Below are 27,745 nucleotides of genomic sequence, written 5' to 3' on the forward strand. Positions count from 1 at the left end.
AAACCCTCAAAAACTGCTGAAAGCAGTTTAATGCATTTACTACACAGAGAAAAGAGTTCTTGAAGATTCTTTTCAAGCTCTTACACGCTTAGCCTGCTTGTTTCAATATATTAAAGCCCATTTTCAATTAGGTGAACAGAAAGCACTCTGAGATGTCAGAGAACCTAGAATACTGAGAAGGTGCAGCAAAACACCATCATATATTTATATTCACCTCTCTTTCTTTATGCATATTGATGACCTGCTGACAGCCCTCTGTGGAATATGAGAAAGGACTCTCACAAGCCCAAACAATTTCCATTTTGAGGCTAAAAGATCCTTCCAGGACATATGCCCAGGATATAATTTAGCATGTGGGAACCTGTGCTGAAATGGAAGTAGTTTACTGTGTATAGCTTATACAGTAAACAGGATTAATTTGGAAATGTATAGGCATATGAGGACAGTTACACAGTAAATTCTAAGAAACAAAGAATAGAAGCCTTTTCCCACTCTTACAGGTGCCCAGGCCCTAAGACATGTACAGTAAGGAATCACTTTATCCTAAATATCTTCTCCTGTCATGTCTCAATTCACAACTTGCCTTAAAACAAACAAGTATCCTAAGTACTGGTCCTCTCACACAAACCCTTATTGCTTTAAAATAACAAAAATATCTCTCAGCTCCCTATTTTTACTTTGAAATGTTGTGTGGCATTCTTCTTTCAAAGACTGTAGGGATGTGCTGTGATCTGCTGGAAGAATATCTTGAAAAAAAATTACACAAGTGAAAAAGTGCACATACTTTCATAAAAATGTGTATATGTATTATTTTGCTTGCACACAGCCAAGCATACACCCAAACTCCAACCAGTTGCAAAGAAGCCCATTAAAAAAAAAAAAAAAATCACTTCAGGTTGGCACATGTGAGCCTTTTCAGCCCTTGAAATATGTTTTTAGGCATAAGAAAATGCAAAGAGAAAGTTATGGTGGAAGACTTAACCCAAATGTTAAGGTTACACTAACCAAACCCAAAGAAAATAGTTTGCTAGCAAACTCTGGTCATTAAAGATGTAAAAATGGAATTAATTTACCAATGCTAGCAGGATTACTATCAGAAATAGTTAAGGATTGAAAAAAAAGAAAATTTATTCATCCAAATTAAACTGCAGATGAAACTTTAAGCATAGTCAGTAATTAACGGGATTGGAAATCAATCATAATACCGTCCTTTTCATCCAGTGTTTGAGGGTGAAAGAAAGGCATGGGAATGCAATGACCCAAACCAGTCACAACAACAGGTTTATATTTCACTTGAATGACAGAACCAGCAGTAAACAGCATCCTTCTTCCTCAAATGTTAGGTTTTCCTCGCAGAGCTTCCATCAGAGTGTTCCAGGCCTGACCCTGTCTACCTTGAGACTTGAAATCACTAGGTAATGAGATGCATCAAACAAATATGCATAAGATCTATATAGAAATTGTTATATATAATCAGATTTAAAAAAAATAAAAATAAACAACCCTTTGGGTGCCTTTTTCACATCTGTTTTAACACAAATTAGCTAGATGATCCATGATAACTATTAACGAACAAAATAAACTATTAGTAAAAATTCATAATACTTTGCCTAAAATTCTCCTGTCAAATTTTATATACGTGTACACAGTGATGTATTTTCTAAATAGATATATAATATTATGTTATATATACACAGACATATATTTTAAGCGGGTCATTCCGCTACCTATGGAGGACATCCAAAGCAGTTTGTGCAAAGAAATGTAATGGACGCAGGTTGTTATCTCGAACGACTACCTGAAATTCATCAAAAATAGGCATAAACAGGAATCCTACCAGACTCTCCTGCACCCGAACTTCTCAAACATTAACTCGAGCTCGTTTTTTATTTCCTCGCTACAGCTCCTCTTCCGCTTGAACGAGAAAGGAGAGCAGGTCCCGGCTCGACAAAGACGACCGCCTCCACCCCAGGGCGGGCATGCAGGGCTGCGGCTGAGGCGCGGATCCGGGGACATCTACCGCGGCAGGAGGAACGGCAGACGGCCACGTTGTCACCCAGCGGCCCCGGAGACCGCGCTCTGCCCTACCGTCGGGGACAACCCCACCCTGCAGCCCCCTGGTTTCTCCCTTCTGCTAACAAAGCGCCGCCGAGCGCCGCCGCCGGCTCCCTTCCCTTCCCCTCCCCTCCCCTTTCCTCCTCCTCCCCCCCGCACCAGCCGCCCGGGCCTGCCTCCCTCACCGCCTCCCTCACCTCCTCACCGGCAGGTCGCCGGCACTCCTTCAGCTCCCCGCAAACCCCGCGCTGGATTTCCGCCTCTCCACAGCACAAGCGGCGGCGGCGGCACCGGCCTCTCCCACGGGAGGGCCGGGTGGCGGAGCGCGCCGTGCCGCGGGGAAGAACCGTCCCGGGGGACCCCGAGCCTTCAGGTGCGGCGGCAGCGGCGCCGCGGAGTGTGGGTGGGTGTGTTTTGGGAAGCAAATACCCGCCGGGAAGCGGGCGGGCAGCCCCGTCTGCACCTGAGGCGGACCCGCGGGCGCCCGTCTCTCCCGGTGCGGAGCGGAGGTCCCCGGCCCCGCCCGCCCGTTCGTCCGTCCGTCCTGGTGCGGCGGCAGGAGACGCCAGCTCGGGCTTTACCTCCGACAGCTCCCGGCGGAGGGATGCGCTTGTGCGCCAGCGCCCCCAGCGGCGGCCGGGGGGGAGGCGGGCTGGGAGTGTCGCGCTGTGTTGCCGCCGCCGCGCCACGTCTCCTCCCCTCCCGCCAGGCGCGGGGTTCCCGGTCCCCATTACCGTACCGTTCCCCCGGGCCGGCCGGGCTGCCGGCGCTCCTTCCGCGCCTCGCGTGACGCAATTCCTGCCCGTCCGGTGCGCCCCTGGCTCCGCCGGCGGCGGCGGTTGGGCGGGTAACGGTGGAGCGGGCGGGTGGGCGCGCGCGCGCGCGGCTGACGGTAGGCTCGCGCCTCGGTTGCCCCTCAGTCCCCTCCCCTCGGTTCGTCGCCCCGCAAGGTGGTCGGTGGGAAGGAGAGCCGGTGGCGGCAGCGGGAAGTGCCGCTGGTGGCCGCTGGAAGTTAGCCGTCTCCTTCGGCTTCCCCCGGTTGCTGGCCCGCTGCCGGACTGGGGTAAGTTGGGTGCCCGGCGGCTTCCCCGGCTCCTTGCGGGAGCAGGTGTCCGTCCGTCCGTCCCTCCGGCAGAGCCGGAGGTGTGAGCAAGGCCGCTCTCCCGCGGCGGGCGGCCCTGGGGCCGGCTGGCTTTCTCGGCCCCTATGTTCGCTTGGGGTTTGTAGCTGAGCGCCCCCCCCCCACCCCCCGGCCGGTCCCGAGTGGGAGCGTGGGTTTCTTCACAAAACCCCGTCGTGTTCTCCTTACAAAGGCATATTTCAGGCTCTGCATTCCCTGGCTGTGGCTGCTGTGTGTCATCCGTCCCCAGCCCATGCACTTGTTTCAATCCCACGAAGGAAGAGGGGAGCTTGAAACGGTTTGGATTAGTTTTATTTCGGGGTGTGCCTAATCTTCTGGTGGTTTTGTGTTTCCTGAGGGGAAACAGTTCCTCGTGGAGATGAACTGTTTCTTTCTGCGCTGTACTTTGCTCTCAAGTTAAAAATAGGATCTTTATCCTGGAGATTTAAAGGTTGAATGTAACTGAAGGTGAGGCAGAAATTAAAATTGGGATATGCATGACCCTTAAATAGGTGGAACAAGAATATGAATGATTTTGTGAAGCTAAAATAATGGTATGCAATCTTTTTGCGGTTTGCCTAGAGTTTTCCTTATCATCTAAAGATCAAATATGGACCCTGAAGCTGAGATAAAGAAGCAAGTAAACCCTTTCTATTGCAATGTAAGTATTCCTTACTGAAAATAGTAACTAGTACAAAATAATTTTGGTAGAATAAAGTTGGACTAAACCAAGTGTGAATTTTTTTTTTCTCTTGAGCAAAATTCATAAATGGCTCTGGAGTTGAACTTATTTTGCTGTTGTTGTCATGTTTGACTTGGATGTGTGTCATTTTTTATTTTTATATTTTAATAATATTATGTTTCTAAATAAAGGCATTCTTTTAAAGTGGAAGGTTAAACTGCAGCTCCTGTTCAGGAAAAAAAAAAAAAAAAACCAAACTAATTTATCTGGTTCTGAGGTTTATTGCTGTTGTTTTTAAGCATCTTGGGTTTTTTTGAGGAGGAGAAAATATTTGGACTGCCTTTGTTCATTCACATGAAAGTAAACGTAATCTGCTCCTGTTCTGAACCAGCCCAGGCATAAACCAGCTATGATTGGAAAACTTCATTTGCATGTGAGTGAGGCAGGCCCCAAACTGATGAGTCTGTTAGTCTGGATGTAGCACTTGAGGACAACTGGCTCATCTTAGGTGTATTGGCTTGTTACAATTAGACCTTATCTCTGTTTCAGACTTGGTTAATAGTTTGTGAGGAAGATCTTGGATCTGTCTTTACTTATCCAAACAGAAATGTGCAATGAGATAGTTGCAGGGTTCTTGAGACATCTGAAATTTTTATGTCATGAGGAGATTCCCTTTCATTACACTGTATTTGGATGGTCTTGGAGCCTCATACAGACATCATTGGAGGAATAGTACTTTTGTAGGACTTACCTATACCACCATTTTGATAGATTTTTTTGTTGTTGTTATTGTGATCTCAGGGGTATTTTTTTCTGTTGGTTTGTGTGCAATGCTAGAAATACTTTTTCTCTTTAACCTAGATTTGCAAAATCTGGTGTGCTTCTGCATTGAACTTGCAGACTCATTTCCTTGGATTCAAACACAAGACGGTAAGATCAGTTTTTGAATGCACCTTTTGTCAGATTTTACAGATTTAATTAGCAATAGAATATGGGTTTGAAATCTAATTTTTAATGCACTTAAAACAAGCAATTTCAGATATTTAACTAGTTTTGTTGCTTTACTATTTTGTTACTGCAATAAAGTAGAACTTAGTTTTGTACATTAGTACTATCAGAAAATGTTATACCTTTGTGTCTTGTATTCTGGATTAGTAAAGACAATACATGAGAATACGTGGCTGTTGATAAATGCAGAATGGAATTATTTAAATCATCGACAATCTAGGAAAAAAGATCTGTGTCTCTTTCATGTTTCATGTAATTATCTATTCACCTGAGATAATCTGTGGTGTTGGTATTAATGTAACTGATTTTATAAATAAGATGTTTGCACTGTTATTTTTTGAATCTTGTCTTTCGTTCTTCTTTGTTGGTTGATAACTTGGTAACTTAGGTTGAAGAAGCACTGAAAGCTCATGGCATTGGTAAGGGCAAGATTTTTTACTCCCTACTCTGTTCTGCACATGCACATTTCTCCTCCTCCCTCTCTCCCCCCAGTGTAGTTGTTTATGAAACAAACAAGAAAAAGCCTTTCTTGGGACTTATTCTTTAAGACGCTTCTTGTGTTCTTTTATGACATAACTATCTAATCATACAGAAATCAATCAATACCATGAGCAAGAGGTATGCAAAGTTTCTTAAAAAGTGCTAGCTACAATACTACAAATCACCTACATTAAAGTTTTGAGAAACCTTAAAGGATTCAAGACCTTGGAGAGTTCAAGATTTAAAATACGATCAAAATACATTTTTAAAAAATGTGCTGCTTAAAGCATGTAGAAATACTTTTTTTCTATATATACTTTATATTTGTTTTTTAAAAAAGCTTATTAAAAATATCTTAATTAGCTTAAGCAAAATATTTTTCATAGGTTTAATATCTCCTTAAACCTTCCCCAGGTCTTTATGAACTGGTCTAGTTCCAGAAGGAATGAAGGTATAACAATGTTCGTAATTGTTTTCCTTCTTCCGTTTCATGATGCTCCAAAATGTATTTACAGGTTTCTACAGTGCACTGCTCCTACACTTTGGTTTGAAAGTTGTGGCCCAGGTTATACATAGTGATTGCACCTACCCAATCTGGGAATTTTTGTAAAACTGCAAAGGAAATTTAAGTGTTTAAATACACACAGAATCTCACCTCATACAGATAGATGCCTGTCTCTCTCCAGGTTCTTCAATGTCAGATAATGTTATGTGTTCATCTCTGTTTTACCTTTCCTAAGGTTCTGCAGCCCCAGTTGTATCACATGCCATATGTGGACAGAAAAAAAATATTTGACCAGGGAGGGGATAATTGCAGACCTTCTGAAAAAGGCAGCAGGGTTATGGGCTGTGTCAAATGCCCTGGCAGGCAACATGGGGGCCGGCAGTTTAAGCACTTCAGGTTCAGTGGATTTAAGCTGAATTGCTGTGATGTATTGGATTAAAGTAGCCCTGAATTTTATGAAACAAATCTTTGTTTGTTATAGAATAAAAGATATTTGCACTGTAGTGCATCAGCCAGGCTTTTCCCTTGTTGCAGGTTGTGTTCTATATAAACTAAATTAAAGCCATAATTACTTATGATTTAAACCACTGTTTAATAATTTAATTTTGTGATGTGTGTTTGAACCCATGTTGTGTGCTAACTAGTGATTGGTCGTCTTCTCTGCCTGCTTCATTGAATTGCTTGATATTAAATAACTTTGTCATTGTTTGGTGTAAATGTTTTTTGCCCGTTTTTTGTCCATTTTTTGCCAAAAAAATCTCATAGCATATTCAAAACTAAACATAGCTTATTCTTCTTATGTCAACAAAAGCTCAGAATTTTCTGAAAAAAAAAAAAAATCCATTATCATAACAAATTGGTTTCTGTACTTATAATTTTATTTCCACTTCTGGTTTGTTTTTTATTTAGTTAAAACAGCAAATGGCTCAGGGGAGCAAGTGAAAACACCTATAAAACTTCCTGATTATGGTAAGAATGTTTAATGCAAAAAAAAAAAAAAGTGGAAGAAATAAAATGTTTGAGGTACAGTGTTACAAGTGATGACTAGACCTTCGATGGTCATTGGGAATTCATTTCTGTTCATTGTATTTTCCATCTGCAGTAAGATTTTGTAATAATACTTAAAACATAAAAAAATCCAACCTTAAAATGTTTGCTAACAAAATGCTATAAAAAGTGTGCAAATAGGATTGGGGGGATAATATTTCTCAATAACTGACTTAATTTGTGATGTGGGGCAAGGTATGAGCAGGAATTCGCTTGAATGTGAATTTCTCTGCATATTTTCTCTAGGCCAAAGGTTAAACTCAGGACTTTGTTTCATTTTGGAGGGTTTTTGTGATGTGACTTGAGACCATGAGGACTGATAGACGGCTGATGTGGGATTACATAAAATTGATTTTATCTTACAGTGCAAACTGAGCCAGAGAGGTTTCATGGACAGACCTTGGAAGAACAGCTTAATACGTGTAAAGATTCAGAACCTGCACTTGGTGAGGGCTTTTAATACTCTAATTGTTTTCTTGTGTGATGTTTACCTTCAGAGACTATTGATTAATTTTTTAAAATATAAAATTAGGTAATGTGTAATAATCTTACTATGTTTACACTGAGTACTCAATAGTATGGTATGAAAGTGACTGATCTTGGTGACAAAATCATTGGATTTGGCCTGGAATAATTTTGATTAGGGTAGATACCACATGTTGAGAATATTCTCTAGAAACAATCTAAGGGGATATGACAGATATGAACTTTGACTTAAACTATCATTGCTATTCGTTGTAATTAAACTGCCTCTCCTGTGAAGGGAAGAGTGAGTGGAGTGGACAGGAAAAATAACTACAGGGGCATATGTTAAAATGCATTCCCTTCTAAATAGTTACAAAAGAATTGCTGCTATTATTTTTTTAGATGATTTTTTTTTTTTTAATTGTCAAATCCTATGTGGTAAATATAAGGCATCTTAAAAACATTGTTTTGTATATTTGATGTTGAGGAAGTCTAGACACCCAAAAAATAAAGTAATAGTGGTTCTAAAAATCTTGATTCATGTGTTTAGCATGCAGTAGTAATCGTTTCCTTTGATGTCTCTTTGGTAACTAGCACTGACTATTTGCTTCAGCAAACATCAAATTTCCTAACAACCTTTTTTTTATCAATACAGGACTTAACTATATAATTGAATACCGATCAAAAGACAATTTCCCTTTTCTCTATGAATGTCAACTGTGCCATTGTAAAACAGGACTGAGTAACATGTTCATGCATGTTTGTGGTTCCAAGCATAGACTGGCATACTTGGTAAGTTTTTAGTAAAGTGGGTTTTTTGTTTGTTTGTTTGTTTTTATTTAATGTAATGATTTAAATAGAGAATTTGCCTGTCGTAAAAAAAAAAAAAAACCTAAAGTGTTATGTAAGCTTTTGTGAAAATGTTTGTATTGCAACCATGCAACTGTGATAAATGGATTTAAAATTCTTCTCATCCATCAGGTGTATGCCTGTCCGTTGCTGGCACTGAGTTTTTTGTTTATTCTGTTTTGGTTCACCAGTAATGCCAAGAATGAAATCTACAGATAAAACTGACTAGTAGTAGGTTTTTCACTGAACTTTGTATTATCTTAAAGAACTGGATCAATGAAGAAATTGTTCCATCTTTCAGGTGCTTTAGATTAAAAGGAACATAACTATAAATGAACGTGATATGTATTGGATACAGGCTGTGACATGGAATCAGGAAAAAAAAAGAGTTTTATTCACAGACTTGTGGCTGGACAAGCCAGTTCTGTGCCTGTTTTATGGAAATTTGAAAAGCTTTTAGGATTCATGTTGGCCCACAAACGCTTAAACACTTTTTTTTTTTTCAGTATGTTTAGAGAAATAAGGTTGTCCAGTCTTTGAATGTTTACTTGAATATATTTGTTTAGGATAGGTTCTGAATGTTCTGAAAAGTATTTTGATACTTTCCATAAAATACTTGCTCAAAGTTGGTAATATATCTTATGTATCTTAAAGACATGGAAAGTTGAGTTCATATAACATTTTGAGGCAGTTTTAGAGCTAATGTTGTTATCAGGTGTACTGCAGTGGATCTGCAATGATGTCCTTTGTAAACATGTTGTTTCTGGTCATTAATTCAGATGTATATGCTGAGTTTTGATGTTCTCAGCTCTTGTATTTCTTGTTTACTTTGAACTGTTTCCTGCAATTCTGAATCTTATGCTTGTTAACTGCGTCTTTGCTATATTCTTAAATACTATAAAATACAATAATTCAACAATGGTAACTTAAGTCATGCACCTAGGATGGATTAACTCTAGGCAGTAGGAAAGGCAGGAGACTAAATGGCTTGACTTTGCTCTGCTGAAAAGGAGCTGGGTGCCCTGGTGGATAACAAGCTAAAGATAAGTAGCGTACCTTGCCATTGATGAAGGCTAACAGCAAACTGAGCTATACTAACAACGATATAGCCAGTAGATCAAAGGAAGTGATTATTCCCCTGTTCTTGATATTTGTTAGGCCATATCTAGAGTTTCGTGTCCAGTTTTGTGCTACTGCAGACAAGAAAGCTATTGATGAAATTGAGCGAGTCCAGTGGAGAGCTGCCGAGATTGTCAGGGGGCTGAAGCACTTGCATTGTGAAGAGAGGCTAAGGTAATTGGGCTTGTTCAGGCTGGAGAAGAAAGGGTGTCAGAGGGATCTAATCGTAGCCCTGCAATACCTCAGAGGAGGTTATTAAGAACGCAGAATCAGGCCCTTTATGGAGGTGCTTGGCAGGAACATAAATTCAAACAGGGGAGTTTCCTACTTGACATAAGGAAGAAGGTTTTTCACTGTGAGGGCAGCCAAGCATGGAGCAGGTTGCCCAGAGAGATGGGGGAATTTCTGTATTCAGAGGTTTTTAAGACCCAAGTGGACAAAGCCCTGTGCAACCAGTCAGCATTCAATGACAAGCCTATTTTGAGCAGAAGATTTGGCTTCTGTCCCCTAAACTATTCTGTGATTCTATACATAATCATTTTAATAAGTTCTGTTATATATATGTATAAGTTGATTTATCTCCCATGATTATTAGCTGTACTAGATCTGGAAAGTGTTGTGGATGATAGAGTGTGACTTCAGGATTTGTGTTTCCTTATCTTCTAGAAACAGCATTATCCTGAGATAGCAGAATCTGATGAAGTTAAGGGTAAAGGCTCCGAACTGAACAGAAAAGTTAGGCAAGTTGCATTAACAATTGAGAAGAAAGAAGGAAGAAAACAAATAAAGGTACATTTCTTAAGAATTCCAGAAGTTTTATATTTATTAAAAAAAACAAAGAAAGTAATTTTTGTCATGGTGGGCTTTGGATGGTAGGAAAATCTTGCTTTTTTAACCTTTATTACAAGTGCTTTTTGTTATCTTAATAATTCTTCCATTATTACTCTGGACACAGTTTCCCATTGGTCACTCCTGTCATAAGTATTTATCTTGTTTGAAATAAAACTCATGCCACCTGAGTCTACAGAAACATGACTCTAGAGTGTACAAATAACACAAAATATCTATATTAATAGTTAGTCAATTCCCAGCTCTCTGTGTGTGTTTGTAAAATAACTTGTTTCGTTGTTACTTGGAAACTACCTTTATGACTTTTCTGAACTAGTTTCTGCTTTGTTAGTACCTTGTGGCAACTCTTGGAGGACCCAGGTAAAAATTCCGGTAGTACAGAGGGCAGTGTGGGAATTGGCAGGTGGAAATGAGGTTCTCGGCAATGTCATGGGTTCGCAGGAGCACCATAAGCTTAAATTCTTGGGGAGCTGCACCCTCAGAAGCTTGTTCTTATGAAGATATCTCATATTGCTTTCTGTAGATGTTTACACCACAACAGTATTTAGAAATGTTTACCACCTTTATCGGGGCAGGATATTGGCAAAGTTTCTTCTTGAGTTGTAGCTTACCACTCTGATTCACGACAAGCTTACTCAGGTGCTGAGTGCTCTTCATGGTATACATTAAATCTGTTTTCTCAATATCAATGACTGTCAACATCCTGCTTTTTAAGCACTGTTTCTTGGCAATATCTCTTGCTAATGCTACTTCATGTGCATAGGCTACATCTCGTTTCAAAACGGAGTTCACAATCTCACTGTTTTTAAGCTTGCTATGTCCCACCCATCTGAAAAAAGACCCATGTTTCTCTCTGTGCGATAACTGGGTTCAAGGATGAGAGCCTGTACTGATCCTACTCTTTTTTTTTTTTATTAAAAAAAATATGGGAATATTGGAAGATCGCGTCTTTCTTCTAGAACAAATGCTTTAGAAGGGGTAGACTTCAGATCATCAAATTCAGTCTGTCTGCATATCCTTCATTTTTAAACTCTGCTTAAAAAGCAAAAAAAAACCCTGACTATTAGGCAGCAACTTAATTCATTCAAATTTATTCTTGACTCAAGACTGTATACATTGCTTGAGAGTTCTGTTCATGGATATAGAAATAATTAATTCCATCTATATTTTGTAGACTATTTTGTTTTTCTAGGCAGTTTCTACTACATCCATAGCAAATCCATCCTTGACTTATGGAACTTTTAAATAGAGTGTGCATAACCTGGTTTAACTTTACTGCTAGCTGGTTTCAAAACATATATCTGTTTATTTTTTTAGCTCTAACAAAAATTTAATCGTGATAAATGAGTGTCCCGGTAACTGACTTACTGACATTTTGAATATCCATTCAGGGATTTATATGTATGTGTTTAACATTACTGGTCGTATATCCTTAAAAAAAATACATATTTAACTCTGAAATACCCTGGAAATAATTTTATACACAAAATAGCTAACATAAGTGGGTTTTATTTTTAGGTTGTTACAGATGCTCCAATAATGAGGAGGAGATGGCAAGAATGTAAGTGGGCTGAGTGGGATGTAAATTGTACATTTCTAATTTAGGTAAACTCCCTTTGATCTAGATCATCTTGATTTAAGGGCAAATTGAAAGATTTGGTCAGTAATTCTAGTGTGTGCTTATGTATGAAGCTGTATTTTGTACGGTTTATATTGAAAATTTCATGGATGAACAGGTTCTTCCATGGGCAACATAACTAGAAAGACCTGGTTTATATGGCTTTGTTCTCTCCCTCTTTCCATCCCAGTCCCCCTCGCTTCCCAGGATCCTTCACCTATGATTTCTTTTTATTTGGTAACTGCTGTAGTGTCTGCAGTGTCATCTATTCACGAGCATTTTGGTGAACTGGGTGAAAGGAGCGGGTTGGAGCTCCATGCGTGTATTTAATTTGCAGTCCAGAAAGCCAGACAGAATTCTTAAAGCACAGTTATAGCTCTTATTTGTGGAAGAAAACTTTGTTTTACTAGCCATTGATACTCACAAAATTGTAGGAATGTGGTATCTGTGAGTTGTCCACTCAGTTTAATCTTTCAAAACTTATTGTAGTACAGTGTCATCCAGATGGTACAATGCAAACCACTTTAATGGCTAAAAATTGATCTATATTAGCAGTGTCATACTCTGAAGAGGAAAAATATCCATTTTGAATCTAGAAAAGTGTTTTGAAATAAGTTGAATCCTATTCAAATTAAATTTCTTTACTGTAACCTATTGATTCATGTGTCAAATTTTGCACATAGCTATGTGGCATTCTATTGTATTTATAATATGTACATCTTTTAAGAAACCTATGTGTGTAATTATAACCAGGGCATACAATATTTAAAACTTTATTAATAATTTGTAGTTCACATTTAATATGCTGTCGTATAATAATGCTTATAAAATTATTCTTAATGTTCCTAACTAATAGTGCACAGAAACAGAGCTAGTTGAAATTGAAATGCAGTTTTAGAGCCCTCCTCTATCAAGATAATGTCTGTTGCGCTACATTTCAAGCATGTTTGTTTAGATCCTCATGCAGATGACAGCCCTTCAAAAGCTAAAGTTCAGCATGTGGATATGTCACTTAGTAATGACAAAAAAACAGATTGTAAAAATAAGGATGGAAAAATGCCAGACCCTATTCAAGGTAAGAGAAAATTTTTATTTTTTTTTAACTTTCATCAATGCATTAATTATTTGCTTTGTTATGTGCCTGTTTATAGCTTCTATAGTTATGTTCTGCTATAGAAGGTGAATTTGTGCAGTGTGTGGATGGGTTTGCGGTCTGTGGCAGAGGAAAGAATAATCCCAGTTTTTGCAAAGAAAACTGTCCAGTTTTACTTAACATCACTGGATACTTCAGAACAGAAACAGGACAAGATTCATAATTAGAAGTTTTTACTATGCATATTTTTGGGGGAAGAGGCACAGACTCTTTTTCAGCGTATAAGCTGTTCTTTGGTGTCAGGGAAAAAAAATGGGAACAGTTGCATGCCAGACTGTTTAGAGCACAAGAAGAATAAAAAGGAAATAGGTTGGATAGATTATTTATTTTTGAACGACATCTGAAATATTTGACTACTGCTTATTTTCTTGAAAACAAAACCAGAATTAAATATAAAAAATCAGTGAACACCATGTAACTAAAGAAACATCAGAAGTTGCTGCTTGGTTGTAGACTTAGTGTCAGAGGTGAGATTAGGGTTCTGTCTAAATGCATTATAATTATTCAGAATATTTCTCATCAGAAATACAAACTTGAGCTTCATGGCTGAACCAGATCTTTGATTTTTAGGTTCAATTTTTATTTTGTTTCTTCACAAGATACCTTATTTACACCTTCAGGTTTTATTGATGTTATATTTAAAAAAAAAACAACAACTATGCAAAGGATACTTTTCAATAAAAATATTGAAAACCCGTGTTATGGTTTGAGCCAAACTGGCCACTGGGTGAATGACAGATGCTCCCTCTACCTCTCTTCAAAGAGAGAGGCAGGAGACAGAGAGAGAGAGAATTATGAGTTTAGAAGGAACTAAACTACTTTAATGAAATATTAATAATAAAATAAAAAGGAAATAATAAAATATATACAAAATCATATCAAGCTCCCAGGATGACAGTCACATTGCTGGCTGGGGCAGTCCCAGGCTGGACTCTGTGATGGACAGGAACTGGATTCCGGATCTGGGTTCAGGATCGGGATCAAAGGCAGATGAAACAGACTCCTTCTCGGATGCTGGCCGCTGAAGAAAAGAGGGCTGACCCTTTGATCCCTCAGCTTTTATACCGAGCATGAGGCAGATGGGATGGAATACCCTGTTGGTCAGTTTTAGGTCACCTGTCCTGTCCGCTCCTCCCTGCAGATGGGAACCCTCTATGCTTTTTTGCTTCTGACCCTCCAATGGGGCACACAACAGAGTTAGCTGGCCTTGGGTGTCACAGCAATAAGTATAAGCAGGAGCCTTTCTGCATACCATGCCTGGGCATCAACTATAAACATATGTCTTATCACTCTGAGAGCAAATGTTGTCTGCACAATATGCTGTTAATTTCAGTAGTTACAAGAGGCCTAGCTAAAAAGTAAAGTTACTGAACAAAATTGGTCCTGTTTTACCTCAAACCAGGACAACCTGTTACTAAATATACTGGTTTTATTGTTTTAGATGAAAAGAATGTTCAAGAGGAGCAGGAAAAAAGTCAGAAAGAACAGGCAAAACCAGATGAGAAGATTGAACCTAATAAGGCTATTGAAAGCAGCAAAGGCAACAAGACTGAAGAAGGCAGCACAGGCAACAACTCAGAAAAGTAAAGCAAACAAAAGATCCACTCCCCACCCACCCCCAAACCCCTTTATATTTACTCAAAGGAAAATGTAGTGGATGATAACTGTCTACATTCGATTTGCATAGGGTATGCTGTGAGAAAGGAAGGCATGATATTATAGTAAAATGCTTGTCTTCTGAAATTGTGCTCAGCTGTAAACTTCTCTCATCAGCAGAAAACCTGGTGTATGAAAATTGACCTCTGATTTTGCTCTAGATGCAACTAGTTTTTACATTTAACTGTGTTATTCTTAAGGCATAATCCTTATGTATTACAACTTCAAAAAGAATGTTGCTTTATGGTTTAAAAACCCTTTGTTACGGGTTCATGTCAGACAGTGAGCTGATATGAACTGATTTTAGAAGGAAAACTTAATCAATAAATAGCTGTAACAATTGGGGTTCATCTTTACAAAAAGATTTCATGGAGGAACAATACGAAGTATTGTGTGTGGTTCTGAAATGGTGAAACTGTCCTTGCTGTTTGTAAACATCTTATTGTGAGTTTAGTTTGAACTATCAGCATTTGTGTGAGGGGGATATCTCCAACTTCAATCATCTTTGCGCAATGCCAGGAACCACAGAAAAGCATTGGGTAAGGGATATATGTGCATCAACCCAAACATGAGACTTTTATTCCAACAATTAGTTCTTTGGTTTTGTTGTAATGACATTCTCTTGGAATGTTTCTTAACTTTTAAACCAGTAGTATCTCCCAGACATGCAGGGCTAACACCTTTTGCTTGTTTACTGTTACCCAGTAAAAGAAGAAATTTTCTTGTTCCTGAAATGTCTTTTTTGTAGGACCTTTGCCTCTCTATGGGGCAACCATTAAGGAGAAGGATTAATTGAAAAGAGATTTGAGTCCAGATTTATGAATCTTCCTGTTCATTTATCTGGCTCAGACTAATACAAGCTCAGATATCCACATCTGGAAATGCTGCTGTCTGTTTCTACCTGACACTGATCCTCATTATGCAGTCCTGTACTTTAAATTTAAAGAACAGCATCCTTTGGAAAATCATATACTGTTGCTCTTTTAATCCAGTTGTTCAGAGAGATCCTAGGTAACTATGAGCAGCAGCCAGGTGTTTCAGCGAGAGACTGGTTTGGAAGTTCATTTCTAAATTAGGACTTCAGCTTGTTCCTTTATTGTTTATTTTTGCGAGACTTCTGAGAGATGTGAACTCAATATATAGTTTCTTAAAAGGTATAAGATCAGATTCTCATTGACAGCAAGCAGTCAAATGATTTTTCCACATCATGATGATGATCACAAATGATGATTCTGCAATATTGGTCTGTTACTCCTAATTTCTTTGTAGTGAAGTTCTGCAGAGACAGTCATCCGAAGATGTAAATTATTTTATTTTGAGTTCATTAAAGGTATCATCTGCTTTTCCTACACTTTTGATTCCTAAAAAAGATTTCAGGAAAGAGGAGGGCTTCAGTTTGGCAGTCATATGGTTTTGGTTAATTTTTTTTAAACAAAACAACCACTCTCAGCCCTGGTTCCTGGGCTTGCAAAGGGATGAAATGCACCTATAGTAGCCGTAGTTGCAGAACAGCACAAATACGGGTTAGTAACTTTCAGCTATTTGAGTCTTTGTATGCCCGGTATCTCTGTGGCTACATTGTAAAATAATTCTTTTTATAGCTGAATTTTTGTAAAGGCAAGTGAAGTGCGGATAAAAATCCTACTGTAACTGGGGGCCTTGTCTTTCTACAATGCATACAAAAAGCTTACAGCTTTTACTACCAATGTCAAATGTTTTTTCTTAATTCTGAGGTTTAGAACTTATGTACTAGCTAATCACACTGAAAAACTCATAAATATTTTTTATAATGGTATCTGGGACCACTGGGATTTACGCAAGGAAATATGTGACCTTTCAGAGTGTGTCAGAACTACTGTAGTAGCGTGTGAGGAATTTAAATTGATTATCAGTTATTTAATGGCTACATATTTTTGATAGATCAACCAATTGTGTACTGCTTTATTTATTTATGTATATATTCTATCTTAAGGTGCGAGACCAATAAACAATCGCAGGAAGAAAACAAGGAAATTGAGGTGAATATTCTTCCATTAACGGGTTGCTCCAGTTTATAAATAGTTGGGGAAATAATTACTTTAATATATGATTGGCAGTGGTGTTTGCTTTTGCTTATTCAAATTAATAATATTGTTGACAACAAATTAGCTACAAGTTACTAAGCAAAGCTATTAAGAACAAAGTTTTTTCCTACTTTATCATGAAAACACATGTACGTGTTTCATACAGCACACACAACTTAAACAGAGCAAGAATCTAGAATAACCATAATAATAATACTGTTTATATGCAGTAATTATAATTAAAATTAATAGATCTCTGGACTTTTTTTTTTATATTAAACAGCAAGTATTTACAGCAAATCCTGAAGAATTCACTAGTCAAGAAGAACTGTTGGGTTATTTGGTGAGTGTTAAATCTTACTTTGCGATGTATTTTTTTGGGAAAAAAATAAAAAAGGAAAAAAAAATCACAGAATTACTATGTTTAAAATGTAGCAAGTGACACGAAAGCCAAACTGAAGGCAGTCTGGTAATTTAACAACATATTTTGTCAGAAGGTAGGATTCAGAATGAAATGAATATCACTGAATTTATAACATATATATTCATTCTAATGTTTCTAGACAGGGTTTTTTTCAACGTACTGGTTTACTGTCAGAGGAATATTCAAAATTAATGCATTTTTCTCAACTATGGCTTAATTCCATTTCTGAACTACATGCTTAACTAAAATGACCTTTTTAAATTCTTTTTCTTTTCTTTTATAATTTGTCTATCATTTTCAAATGAGGAATTTGGAAAGATGTAATTCAATAATGGAAGGAAGCAGAATGAAGAAAAATATCTGAGATGCAGAAAGGAAAGAAGCCATTTTTAAGAAATAAAATACAAATTTTATATTTAAATTAAAAAAAAAAACAAACCCCATAAACTAAAAAAATCCTACCTGTTCCCTTTGTAAAGTAAGTGGCAGAACACCTGAGTTCTCTTCAGTTATTGAAAATATGTATTATGTATACGTGCATATCAGAGATACAATCAATAAGAGTGGAAAACTAGCAGTTGCTAATTGTTAGATTTATTAACAACATTTGTGGTCTTGCATACAGAAATGGTGATTTTATTAAAAGCCTCGGTGACAAACTACAAAAATAGTTACTGACAGTTGCTGTGATTCAGCTACTACATGGTAATTTAAGCACTATTGACTATCATAAAATCTTTTTTTCCCTTTTAAATAGGGAATTATTAGGTGTAAAAATTGCACCTTGCTAATAAAACAGTATGATTGTCCTCCAAGAACAAAAGAGGACTGTTGGGAATGTGATTGGAAGTGTGTTCTGTTTTGGAAAGTTTGAAAGTTGTTTACTATTAGCATCTACAGTAATTTTTTTTAAAAGTCACATTATGTGTTTCTATTGTTGTTGGAATCAAAAGGTTTCTTATGTAGTGGAAAATAATTTTACAAGTATCTTTTTTGGACTTGCTGTTCATATCATGGAACAAATCCAGTCGTTCAATAATTATCCATACTGTATACTTTTTTTAGTTGTGAAAATCAGTATGCTCAGCTCTGTAATTAAAATAATTGTATTTCTTTTATTACCTGATTGCAGAGATATCTTTTTCCACCTAGTTTTTGACAAGAACTTTGTTAAACATACCTCAGGCAAACCAGGAAAGATAAATACTATTAGTGTTAAAAATATAATATAATCTCTGTTGTGCTATTGCAAATTAACTTAATGCTAGTTTTTTATTACTTTCTTTTTTTCCATTGTCTGGAATGTGTAAAGGTGTTTGTTTCTAATCCAGAAGACTTTGAATTGTTAGGACAGACCTGCAGTTCTGTTACATTGTGCCCAGTGGAAGTGTTTTCAGCAGAACTTTATTTGTCTAGACAAGAGGATGATGCATGTAGCATGCTCTGTGAGGGCTGTTGGCGCTAGAACTTGCACCCCTACTGGAGCTTCAGAGTTTCAAAGACTGCTTTTTCCTTAGGCTTTTTGGGAAGGAGAAGGTTAGTATAAGGCAAGGTAGTGTATATTTTTAAATTCAGTAGTGTTCTGGCTTTTTGCTACTTTCTAGAGAAATGGGTTATGACTATATTGCCTCAGGGAAGTTGCACCCATTCATTTGTGTGCAGGTATCTTGGGAAGAGATCAAAATACTTAGGGAAAAGCATTTTTCTGTATGTATTTCCAGGTATGTTCTTGGGTTGTTCCTTTTCAAAGGACTGTATCGGGTAGCTGCAGCTTCCTTCTGTTAGGATCCTCTTCAATTCCACCTCCCCACCCCCAATTTATGGGATTAAAAGTAAAAACTGTATTTGCTTTGGAACTTCAGTCATGTCTGACAGGATAGAGACATAAAAATGAGGTTCCTGCAGGTTTCGTTTATACGTTTATTTCGTTTATATGGTCATACTTTAACCTTTCAGAGGGAAAATTTTTATATTGTGTGTTGTTTTGTTTTGTTTTTTCCTAGCAAAGTTTTGAGATACTGAATGAAGATGATGCTTCATTTATCCTAAAAGTTACACAGATTCTCACAGATGCACTGGTGGAATATCGTCAACAGGCTGCATCAAACAAAGTAATGTGGATTTTGTTTGGTTTTTTTTTCTACAAATCTATAGATTCCTGCGATTATGCATTTTTATTATTACAGTTTAATTAAACAAAATTGCTGTGGAGACTGTATTGTAAGTTTTGCCCATAAAATACTTGAATTTTTGTAGTGACGCTAGGACAAACTTACAGCTTTTCTGTTGAGGCATCTTAATACTATTCGTTCAAAGATGCTTGCTTTTTTTTTTTAATAGCAGGTAAAAATCATCTTATCTCTTATTTCCCAAGCTTTTCCTTACACCTAAGTTTTTCTGCTATTTTTGTCCCTTTTCAATTCTAACTTAAGTTTTTCTCATCTCAGCTGACCTCCCTGACATTCTTGTTCTGTATCCCATTTCCATTCCCAGCCTTCACTTCATTCACCATGTAATCAAGCATTATTGGCATCAGTTTTCTTTCTTGTTTAACTTTTGGTCCTACTCTTTGGACAGTTCCCTTTGAGGTCTCTTTCTTCCTCCATTATTACAAACCCAGTTTTTCTGCTCTCTGCTATTACTTTTGACTGTCTTGTCTTTACATAGGCATAGTATGGAGGTGTTTGAGTACTTTTTTGAGACTGCTGTGGTTGCCACTTGCATTCCCTATACCTCTAGTTTACATTCTGTTACACCATAAACTCCACACTTTCCATGCTTCGAACGACTTTTTTGTTCATTCCCCCATTGTCAACAGCAATGGTATGACCTTTCCACTTGTTGTTGGTCCGTTCAACATCTTTGCCGTAGGAAACATTATTCCGTATCCCTCCCAGTGTTTCTTGCAGAATTGTCAGTGTTGAAGAGACTTCTCATTCACCACAACAGCTATTCCTACTACTACAGCTACTTAACTACTTTTTTATTTAAAGGGTGAGCTTAAGTGGAAATTGCCAAATTGAGGGCAAGTACCAGCCAGCAAGCTGGAGAGAATCACAGAGGTGACACTTCAAGAAAAAGTTTTGTTTTGTTTTTTCTTCTGTCTTCAAAAGCCTTTCTTAATTCTTTATTATAAAGCTTATCTTTGTTCCCCATGTTGCATCTTCCCTCTATCGCTTTTTTTCTGCCCCAAAGGCAGAACTTCTCCATGATAAATTCTATGCCTATAGCTCTCATTAATTATTTATTGCTTTTTACTTCCTCATTAAGCTTACTTTCACCTTATTCCTGCTGGGTTTTTCTATAAAGGATTTTGTTGTTTTATTCATATGGAAAGAGGGCAAAACCTGACACATTACAAAAGAACCCCAACTTCTAACTTAAGTACCTTCTAACCTACTAGTTTCAAAAAAATAGAATGTTTTCCCACTGTGATTTTTCAACTGGTAATTTTTTAACTAAATCTCATATTCTAAGCGTAAAATGCTTCCTTTTTAGACTTGACAGGTTAAGAATTAGGCTCTATAAGTATCACTTATTGGCCTAATACAGTCCTTTTTCAGATGTAGAGAGATAACATAAGCAGTCTATACGTACGTAGAAGTTCATTACCAGCTGCATGGTTTTCAAAGAAATACTTGATTTTTCAGATTTGGTAGCAGAAACACTGGTGTTTTGTTTGTGATCATCAAAAATGTAGTAGTTTGTAATTTCAAGAGGTTGTCTTGATGAAATTCTGAACACAACTTTTTTCAAACTTGTAGGACCTCTTAGATACTGAATATAATGGAGAAGCAGCATTGGAATATTCCACAGAACAGTCTGACCTGGCTTCAGCAGATATTAGTGACTCTGATACCGGTAATGTTAGCTTTGCAATCTTGAACATGCTTTAATCTTAATACTGAACCTTGCATAAATTTTAGTAAGCCTTTTTTCCTGCTTCTCTAAAAGCAGAGCTTAAGATAGAATAAAGCCAGGGTCAAATAGCATAAATTAATAGTTTTGGGTTGTTTTTTTTTCCATCCCCTACAAATGTTAGAAAGGGCATGCTATTCAAAAACATTCATCCTACTTAACTGTAGGATGTGGGGAGTATTTGAATTAGTATTGACTCTGCTTTTCTTCTATCCAGAGGCAACTGTTTATAGGGAGGTTTTCAGAATTTAACTCTGTCCCACCCCGGCCCCCATTTCTTTCCCTTCTTGGTGGAGAAGAGGATTTGTGCAGGTCTAGTCCAATCAAGACTTTAGTGGAAACAAAATTATGTTGTATAGGATGGATAATTCTGTTTAATACCCGAACATTGCAGCTACTTGGCCTCAGTACTTCTAATTAATTTTATCAAAGAATCTTGGATTTCTTTGAGGTCATTTCCTTCTTGATATAAACAAATGGTTATTTTTCTGAAGCATAGGAAGTACAAGCATATGCTTGGAGGGGCAAAATACCCAGAATACTAGTGAAGCTATCTTGTATGATTTTTTTTTTTTTCTGTGCAGTGTCAATTTTCTTTTTTTCTAGGAAGTTTAGCTTTTGAAAACCTCAATTAATACAATGCTAATAACAAAAATTGCAATGACTTACAATTTATGACACTTTGAACTTCTGGTTCCTTTTTGTAAGCATAATGGAAATAGCTTTCACCCACTTCCCCACCCTTGTTTCTCCAGGATTTTCTGTAAATGGAAAGCATTCCTGACTCTCAGGTATATGAAGATGTAGCAGTCAGATGTGAATGGTACCAGCAATGCTGCTGTGCCAGACTGGATATGCTTGTTTTGAAAAGCCCTATTTAGAGAGATAAGTAATCCAGAATCCTCTCCTACTGAAAAACAATATTTCTCTTCTTTAAGACTATTCAAGCAACCGATCGGCTATGCAGTCCTTATCGGTAAATGAAGAAGACAAACCCCAAAACTTTTCAACTGGCTCTTCAGAAACAGCATATGAGAACAACATCACTACTGAATTTTTGAACAGTGTAAGAAATATGAATGTTGAGGAAGTTACTGCTACTCTACACAAAATAGCAGCAGCAAATCCAGCTTTCAGAGGTAATTCATATATATATGCATACACACACACAAACTCACACATATATAAAAATATACATAACATAATTTTGTTAGCTCTGTGAAATATTAAGGATTATATAGGTCAAAGAACTTCAAGGTATTAAGGAGGGCTGAAGAGACGTGCCCCCCCTTAACTTTTGCAGGATCCAGTTTAGCAATGGTAATTCAAAATGGCTGCCTTCCCATGAAGGTGTTAATAATTCTTTTTAAATTAATTTCTCATTTATGCATAGTAACCTTTACATGGTGAGAGAGAGTTAACTAAATCAAGCATACCGTTACTAGAAAAAAAAGCAGAATCTTTTGTCTGTGGTATAACTGGTGAAACACTGTTTTTGGGAATGCCAACAGCAAAGAAATTTTTACTTACACATCCCTGAAGGAACTGTACTTGCAGAGTAACATAGAAATAACAGTGAATCAGAAACAAGTAGTCTTTCTTTTGCTTACAAGTTTCTAATAATTTTCAGCTACTAAACCCTCCCACATCTCCAGTCAACTGCTGCCCTTTCTTCAGAAGCTTCCTGCATACATTTCTAAGCTTCTCAAAGTGTGTTTAGGATAATCAGGGTAAAAAAAGAACACTGAAAATGAGTACATTGTAGAGGAGCTTAACATACTCTTTGCCTGAGTGCTCAGTGTGGAAGAAACTGGGGAGACTGCAATCTGTGCCATAACCTCTACTTGGACACGTGCATGTGCACACAACTCAGCAGAGTATTTGTTTGGAATAGAAGTTCTGGAACAAATTGACAACATATAACAATTTGCTACTTTTATGGTTTTAACTCTTCCATGAGTATCACCTGGTCCTAGGGACCTCCACAACAAAATGTTTCAGTTAACGATAGTAGTGATTTCTCCTATAAAGCTTCCTTTGGAACTTGAAAATTTGTGGGTGGCAAATGTGGTTCTCTTTTATGTATATTTCTCTTTTTTTTTTTTTTTTTTTTTTTTAAAGGTTCTGTTGTGGGTTGAACACAGCGGCTCTCTCACTTCTCCCCCCTGCTAGGCAGCTGACAGGGAAGAAAATAGGAAGAATAAAAGTGAGAAAACTCATGGGTCATGTTAAAGACAGGTTAATAAGTGAAGGGCAGGGGTAGGAGGGAACAAGTGATGCAAAGACAATCGCTCAGCATTTCCACAAGCAGACTGATGCCCAGCCAGTCTCTGAGCAGCAGCCACCTTGGAAGCCAACCCCACCCCCTTGCCTCTGCAGTTCTTTTATTGCTGATCATGATGTATGGAATATCCCTTTGGCCAGTTTGGGTCAGTTGTCCCAGCTGTGTCCCTTGCCAGTCTTTTTCCCATCCCCTGCCTAATCTCTGTGAAGGTGCAGTGTGGGAAAGAGAGAAAACCTTGACGCTGTGCAAGCACCCTACAGAAACAGCCAAAACAGTGGTGTGCTATCAACACTGTTTTGGCCACAAATCCAAAATACGCACCATACGGGTTGCTAGGAAGAAAGTTAACTCCATCCCAGCCAAAACCAGTACAGGATTGTAGGTGATTTTTGAAACCGACAGCTTCTATTGGGCAGGTGAATACAAACTGTTTAGAAAAACAAGGTAGGAATTAGTGGACATCTGGAAAAATATGATCTGCTTAGAGTGGCTGAGGTGGAATAAATGTGTCTTTTGTGATAAGGAGTCCTTCCTTGCAGGCTTTCTGGAGTTGTCTGAAAGAGGTCAACAAAGGAGTCAGATAAAAGGGATCCAGTTCATATAGTTTGTTTGGAATTCCAAGAAGCTTTTGATAGATACCATAATCAGAGGCTTTTAAGGGAACTAAGTGGCTGTGGGAAAAGAGGCAAATTCTTGCATTGTTTAAATAATAAACAGATAGCAAAACGGCAATTACTTTTACAGTGAAAAGACGTTCCAATAGAGAACTGTGTGCCACTGCTTAAGACCTGTGCTGTTCAAGATCTTCACAAATTACCTGGAAAAAGCAGTGGCAAATTTTTGTGATATGATGTCATTTAAAACAGTTAAAAGTGTTGGTTAACTGGTGAATTTCAAAAGCTTCTCATCAGATCAGTGGAAATCCCAACTTATCAGTCAGAAGAATACGTCAAATACAAGGAATTTAGGAAAGAATTGAAAGCAAGATGAGAATCATAATTTTGCTATTGCATAAACTCATGCTTTGCCTGTATGTGGCACAGGGCATATATTTCTGTTTTCCTTATTTCAGATAAAGGACTCTATTGCTGCAAAAAGTTTAGAGATGGCAACAAAATATGGAAATATCTTCCATGGAAGAAGCAATGGAAAGCTAGGACTCCTTTTGGCCTGAAAAAGAGATGACTCAGATATCATAAGAGATCTGTAAAACCATGAGTGGATGGAGATGATAGACAGGATTCTATTATTTCCCGTCTCTTTTGATGCATAAACTTGGAGTAGAGAGGGAGTCCAACTTCAAAATGGACAAAAAGAGATGGTTCTTCATGCAGTAGTAGGTGGACAATCTATGGAATGCCTAGCAAAAGGATACTGTGAATACAAAAATACAACATGTGTCCTTGTCTTCACTGTCTGGGGCAGACTGGGCAAGTGTTTGTAACAGGGCTGAACAAACTGAAAATTTTGCTGTATTAGACTTGGAATTTTTCCTGAGCTGAAGATGATCTGAGATGGGGAGAACATAGTATTCCCACATGCCACTGTGCATCAGGCACACTTGCCCTACTTTTACTCTTCCCTTAACATTTGATTATGGGTGCTGAATATTTACTATTACCACTTAAGCTGTCTCTGTGTTTCTTCTACTTCTCCTCTCCCCCTCCTAAAGTCATGGGCATTAGTTCCATCAAAGCAACATAGCTTTCTTGCTTGTGTTCAGAAGAGGACATTTTGACTTATTGGTACAGTGATAAAAATCAAGCATTTCTGGTCATGCCTTCCTGATGATCAACTGCAGATCTTTGAAAATCAGAGACAGAGTAGAGGGGCAAGACGGAGCCTTTAACTGAACCAGTACAGCTGTTCATAGCAATACACAGTTATGGTTTCCGGGCACATTCTGATTGTGAACAGTTATAGTATTTTTCATTTAATAAGGAAGATCCAAACTCATGTCAGCATCTAAATGTTTCAGTATAATTTCTGCTTTTAAATGTACTTTATCATCAGGCCACTTATTTTCTCTGTGTTTGGTTTTTTGTTTGCCTTTAACTAAGGAATTGATATTCCGAATGTTATAAGGATCCTGACTGAAAGCGGAACTCTGAGAAGACCGAGTAATGGCAGCAAACAGTGACATGGGAGTTAATAGAGTTAATATAGCAATGTTTACTTTCTGTAAGTTTGAGATTGTTGTTTTACTTAATATGAACTCAATGTAGCTGATTTTGCTATTCTCAAATTTTGTACAGTGTTATTTTGATTAATTTAATAACTTGGTTTTGAGATTCTTGTTATTTATTTTCCATACAGCCGAAATGTCTATATTTGTGGAAAGGCTGTAAAGCTCATGTTCTTTCTTTCCGTGTTAAAACCTACTTTTAAAACAGGTAACTGTTGTTTTTCTCAGTATCATTAAATACTGTACATTGACAGTCTGATCTTTTATTACTGTTGGTTCTTTTACAAAGAGTTATCAGCAGAATGAACTGCTGCAGTCAGCAGGGCAAATTCATCCTACAACAAGTACTCAGAAGTTATTCCCTGTGGCTGCTGGGCCTGACTCAAAAGCTTTTGTAATCAAAAATCCCCTCCCCTATAAGGATTATGAATAGGTCTCCACATTTTTTTTTTTAAATAAAGATTAAAAATAATAATAAGAAGTCAGTGCTTGTCACTCTAGTTCTGAATTGAGAAGTGCCTGGATTATAGCCAACATAGGGAGCCTAGATAATCGGAAGCTTTAGCAAAGTCAAGAGGTTGGCCATGCTTGCAAATTCAGGGATACGTCCCAAGAGATCTAACCAGACTATGGTTAAGATGCACTGATGTGGTAATGAAAGTATCTTTTGTTTTCTCTTATCCCACCAGGATGAGAATGAAATGAAAGCTGGCTCATACTGTCCTTCAATTCAGGCTCTTTTAATGTGAACTTTTTTCCAACTAAAGTAGTAGTGGTTTTAACTGAATATAAATGTCTATATATTAATGACTACTACTTTTGTAGGATGATGAAGAATGTTTTGGATGGTTACAAATTAGTGTTCTTGGGGAAAAAAAAAATTAAATTGTGTAATTAAAATTTGCTTCCTGCTTGTGATGTTGGGTAGCATTCAGTGGTTCTAATTAAAGCTTTTCAGCTTTGCAGCCAAATGCTGGTATAATATAGACATGCTGGGGCCAGATGGTAAATGAACCTTTTAATGTTAACTTACTTTTTTTTTTTTGAGATCTGGATGGAATTGAGAATCCTCATCGTGATGGTTTCACATCTTCATATCATGGAATGTAAGACAGCATAAAAATAAGGTAACAGAGAAAGCAGCAACAAAATTGGTTAGTTTTGTTCTGTGAACAGACACAGGAATGAAAACAGTTCAGTGACAATTAAAGAAATTAAAACAAAAAATGCTGCTTTAAAGAAACTGTGAAGAATTTCTAGAATGCCACTAAATATGTTCTTGTCAGAAACAGAGGTGGAACCAGAGCTCTTACAGCTCATTTACTCCGTAATAGGGACAATGTTAATGCCTGCTTAATGAAGATGAACTTGATTAGTAAAAACATCTTTTAGTTGATATGAAATTCTGAACTCTGTTCCTGTAATACAGAAAATAAAAATAGAAACATCTTTTTGTTTGTTTGTTTTCAAAGTGCAGAACATTCTATTACTTAAAATAATAAGATCAGAATGTTCCACTGTTGTAAATGGCCATCTCTGGAACAACTTTTTTCTCTTACTGTGGAATCATTCCTAGTGGAAATAAAGTTAAAATTAAGTTGAAATTACTTGGATTTGAGTATTTTTTTTTCATTGGGTGCAGGAGGAGCATGCTGGAAAGACCTGAATCGGTTGCACACTGATATAAAATGGTTTGAATGGTATGCTGCAGAGCGCTGCTGTAGTTCTCAAAGACAGCTGAGAAAACTGAACTGCACAAAAATCATAACGTGTATGCTTCTGGAAATGTTTTCTGAGAACAGCCTAACATTGTCTAGTCAGTTGTACAATTATTTTCCCCTCAAAACTTTTTTTTTCTGGTGTAAATAGACGCTGCACAAGAATATTTTGTTCTTGTATCCGCCTGTGTTTTGTGATGGCTTGGTATATTCCTATACTAATGGGAAACCGTGTGTTTGTTCCAAAACTGTTTTTAAGGATAATGTCTTGTGCCAACATTACAAAGTAAGGAAAAAATGCATTCTCTTTCCTAATGATGCTTAAACGATATTGCTGACTGTATTGAATATTATACACTTTGATTTATTTTTTTTTCCTCACAGCAACAGCAAGGCAGACATCTGGGTTAACCGGAGAATTAATAGAATTAAAACTTAAGCAACAGCAAGAAAAATTAAACCAGGAGAGAATCAAGTTTTCTTTTAGCTTTACCTTAGTTTTACACATTTTACTAAGAGACCGGAGAGCTTTGGGGAAGTGATCGCT

General features: G+C 37.6%; 1 protein-coding gene across 1 annotated transcript; it reads left to right on the top strand.

Annotated features, from left to right (window-relative positions):
• Positions 1–6,218: 6,218 nt before the first annotated feature.
• On the top strand, positions 6,219–27,074 carry LOC309686499 (uncharacterized protein; the record flags this gene model as incomplete). The annotated part of the gene is made up of 14 exons (XM_082499207.1): positions 6,219–6,246; positions 6,760–6,819; positions 7,263–7,343; positions 8,018–8,154; positions 9,997–10,119; positions 11,698–11,740; positions 12,753–12,872; positions 14,392–14,533; positions 16,579–16,624; positions 16,953–17,012; positions 19,097–19,204; positions 20,858–20,954; positions 21,950–22,150; positions 25,356–27,074. 14 exons carry the CDS (start codon positions 6,219–6,221, stop codon positions 25,433–25,435), a joined length of 1,326 nt encoding a protein of 441 aa, XP_082355333.1. The 3' UTR covers positions 25,436–27,074.
• Between the last annotated feature and the right edge of the window lie 671 nt (positions 27,075–27,745).

This window comes from Vanellus vanellus, assembly GCF_965231255.1.
Source record: "Vanellus vanellus genome assembly, chromosome: 2".
In the NCBI taxonomy this organism is placed as follows: Eukaryota; Metazoa; Chordata; class Aves; order Charadriiformes; family Charadriidae; genus Vanellus; species Vanellus vanellus.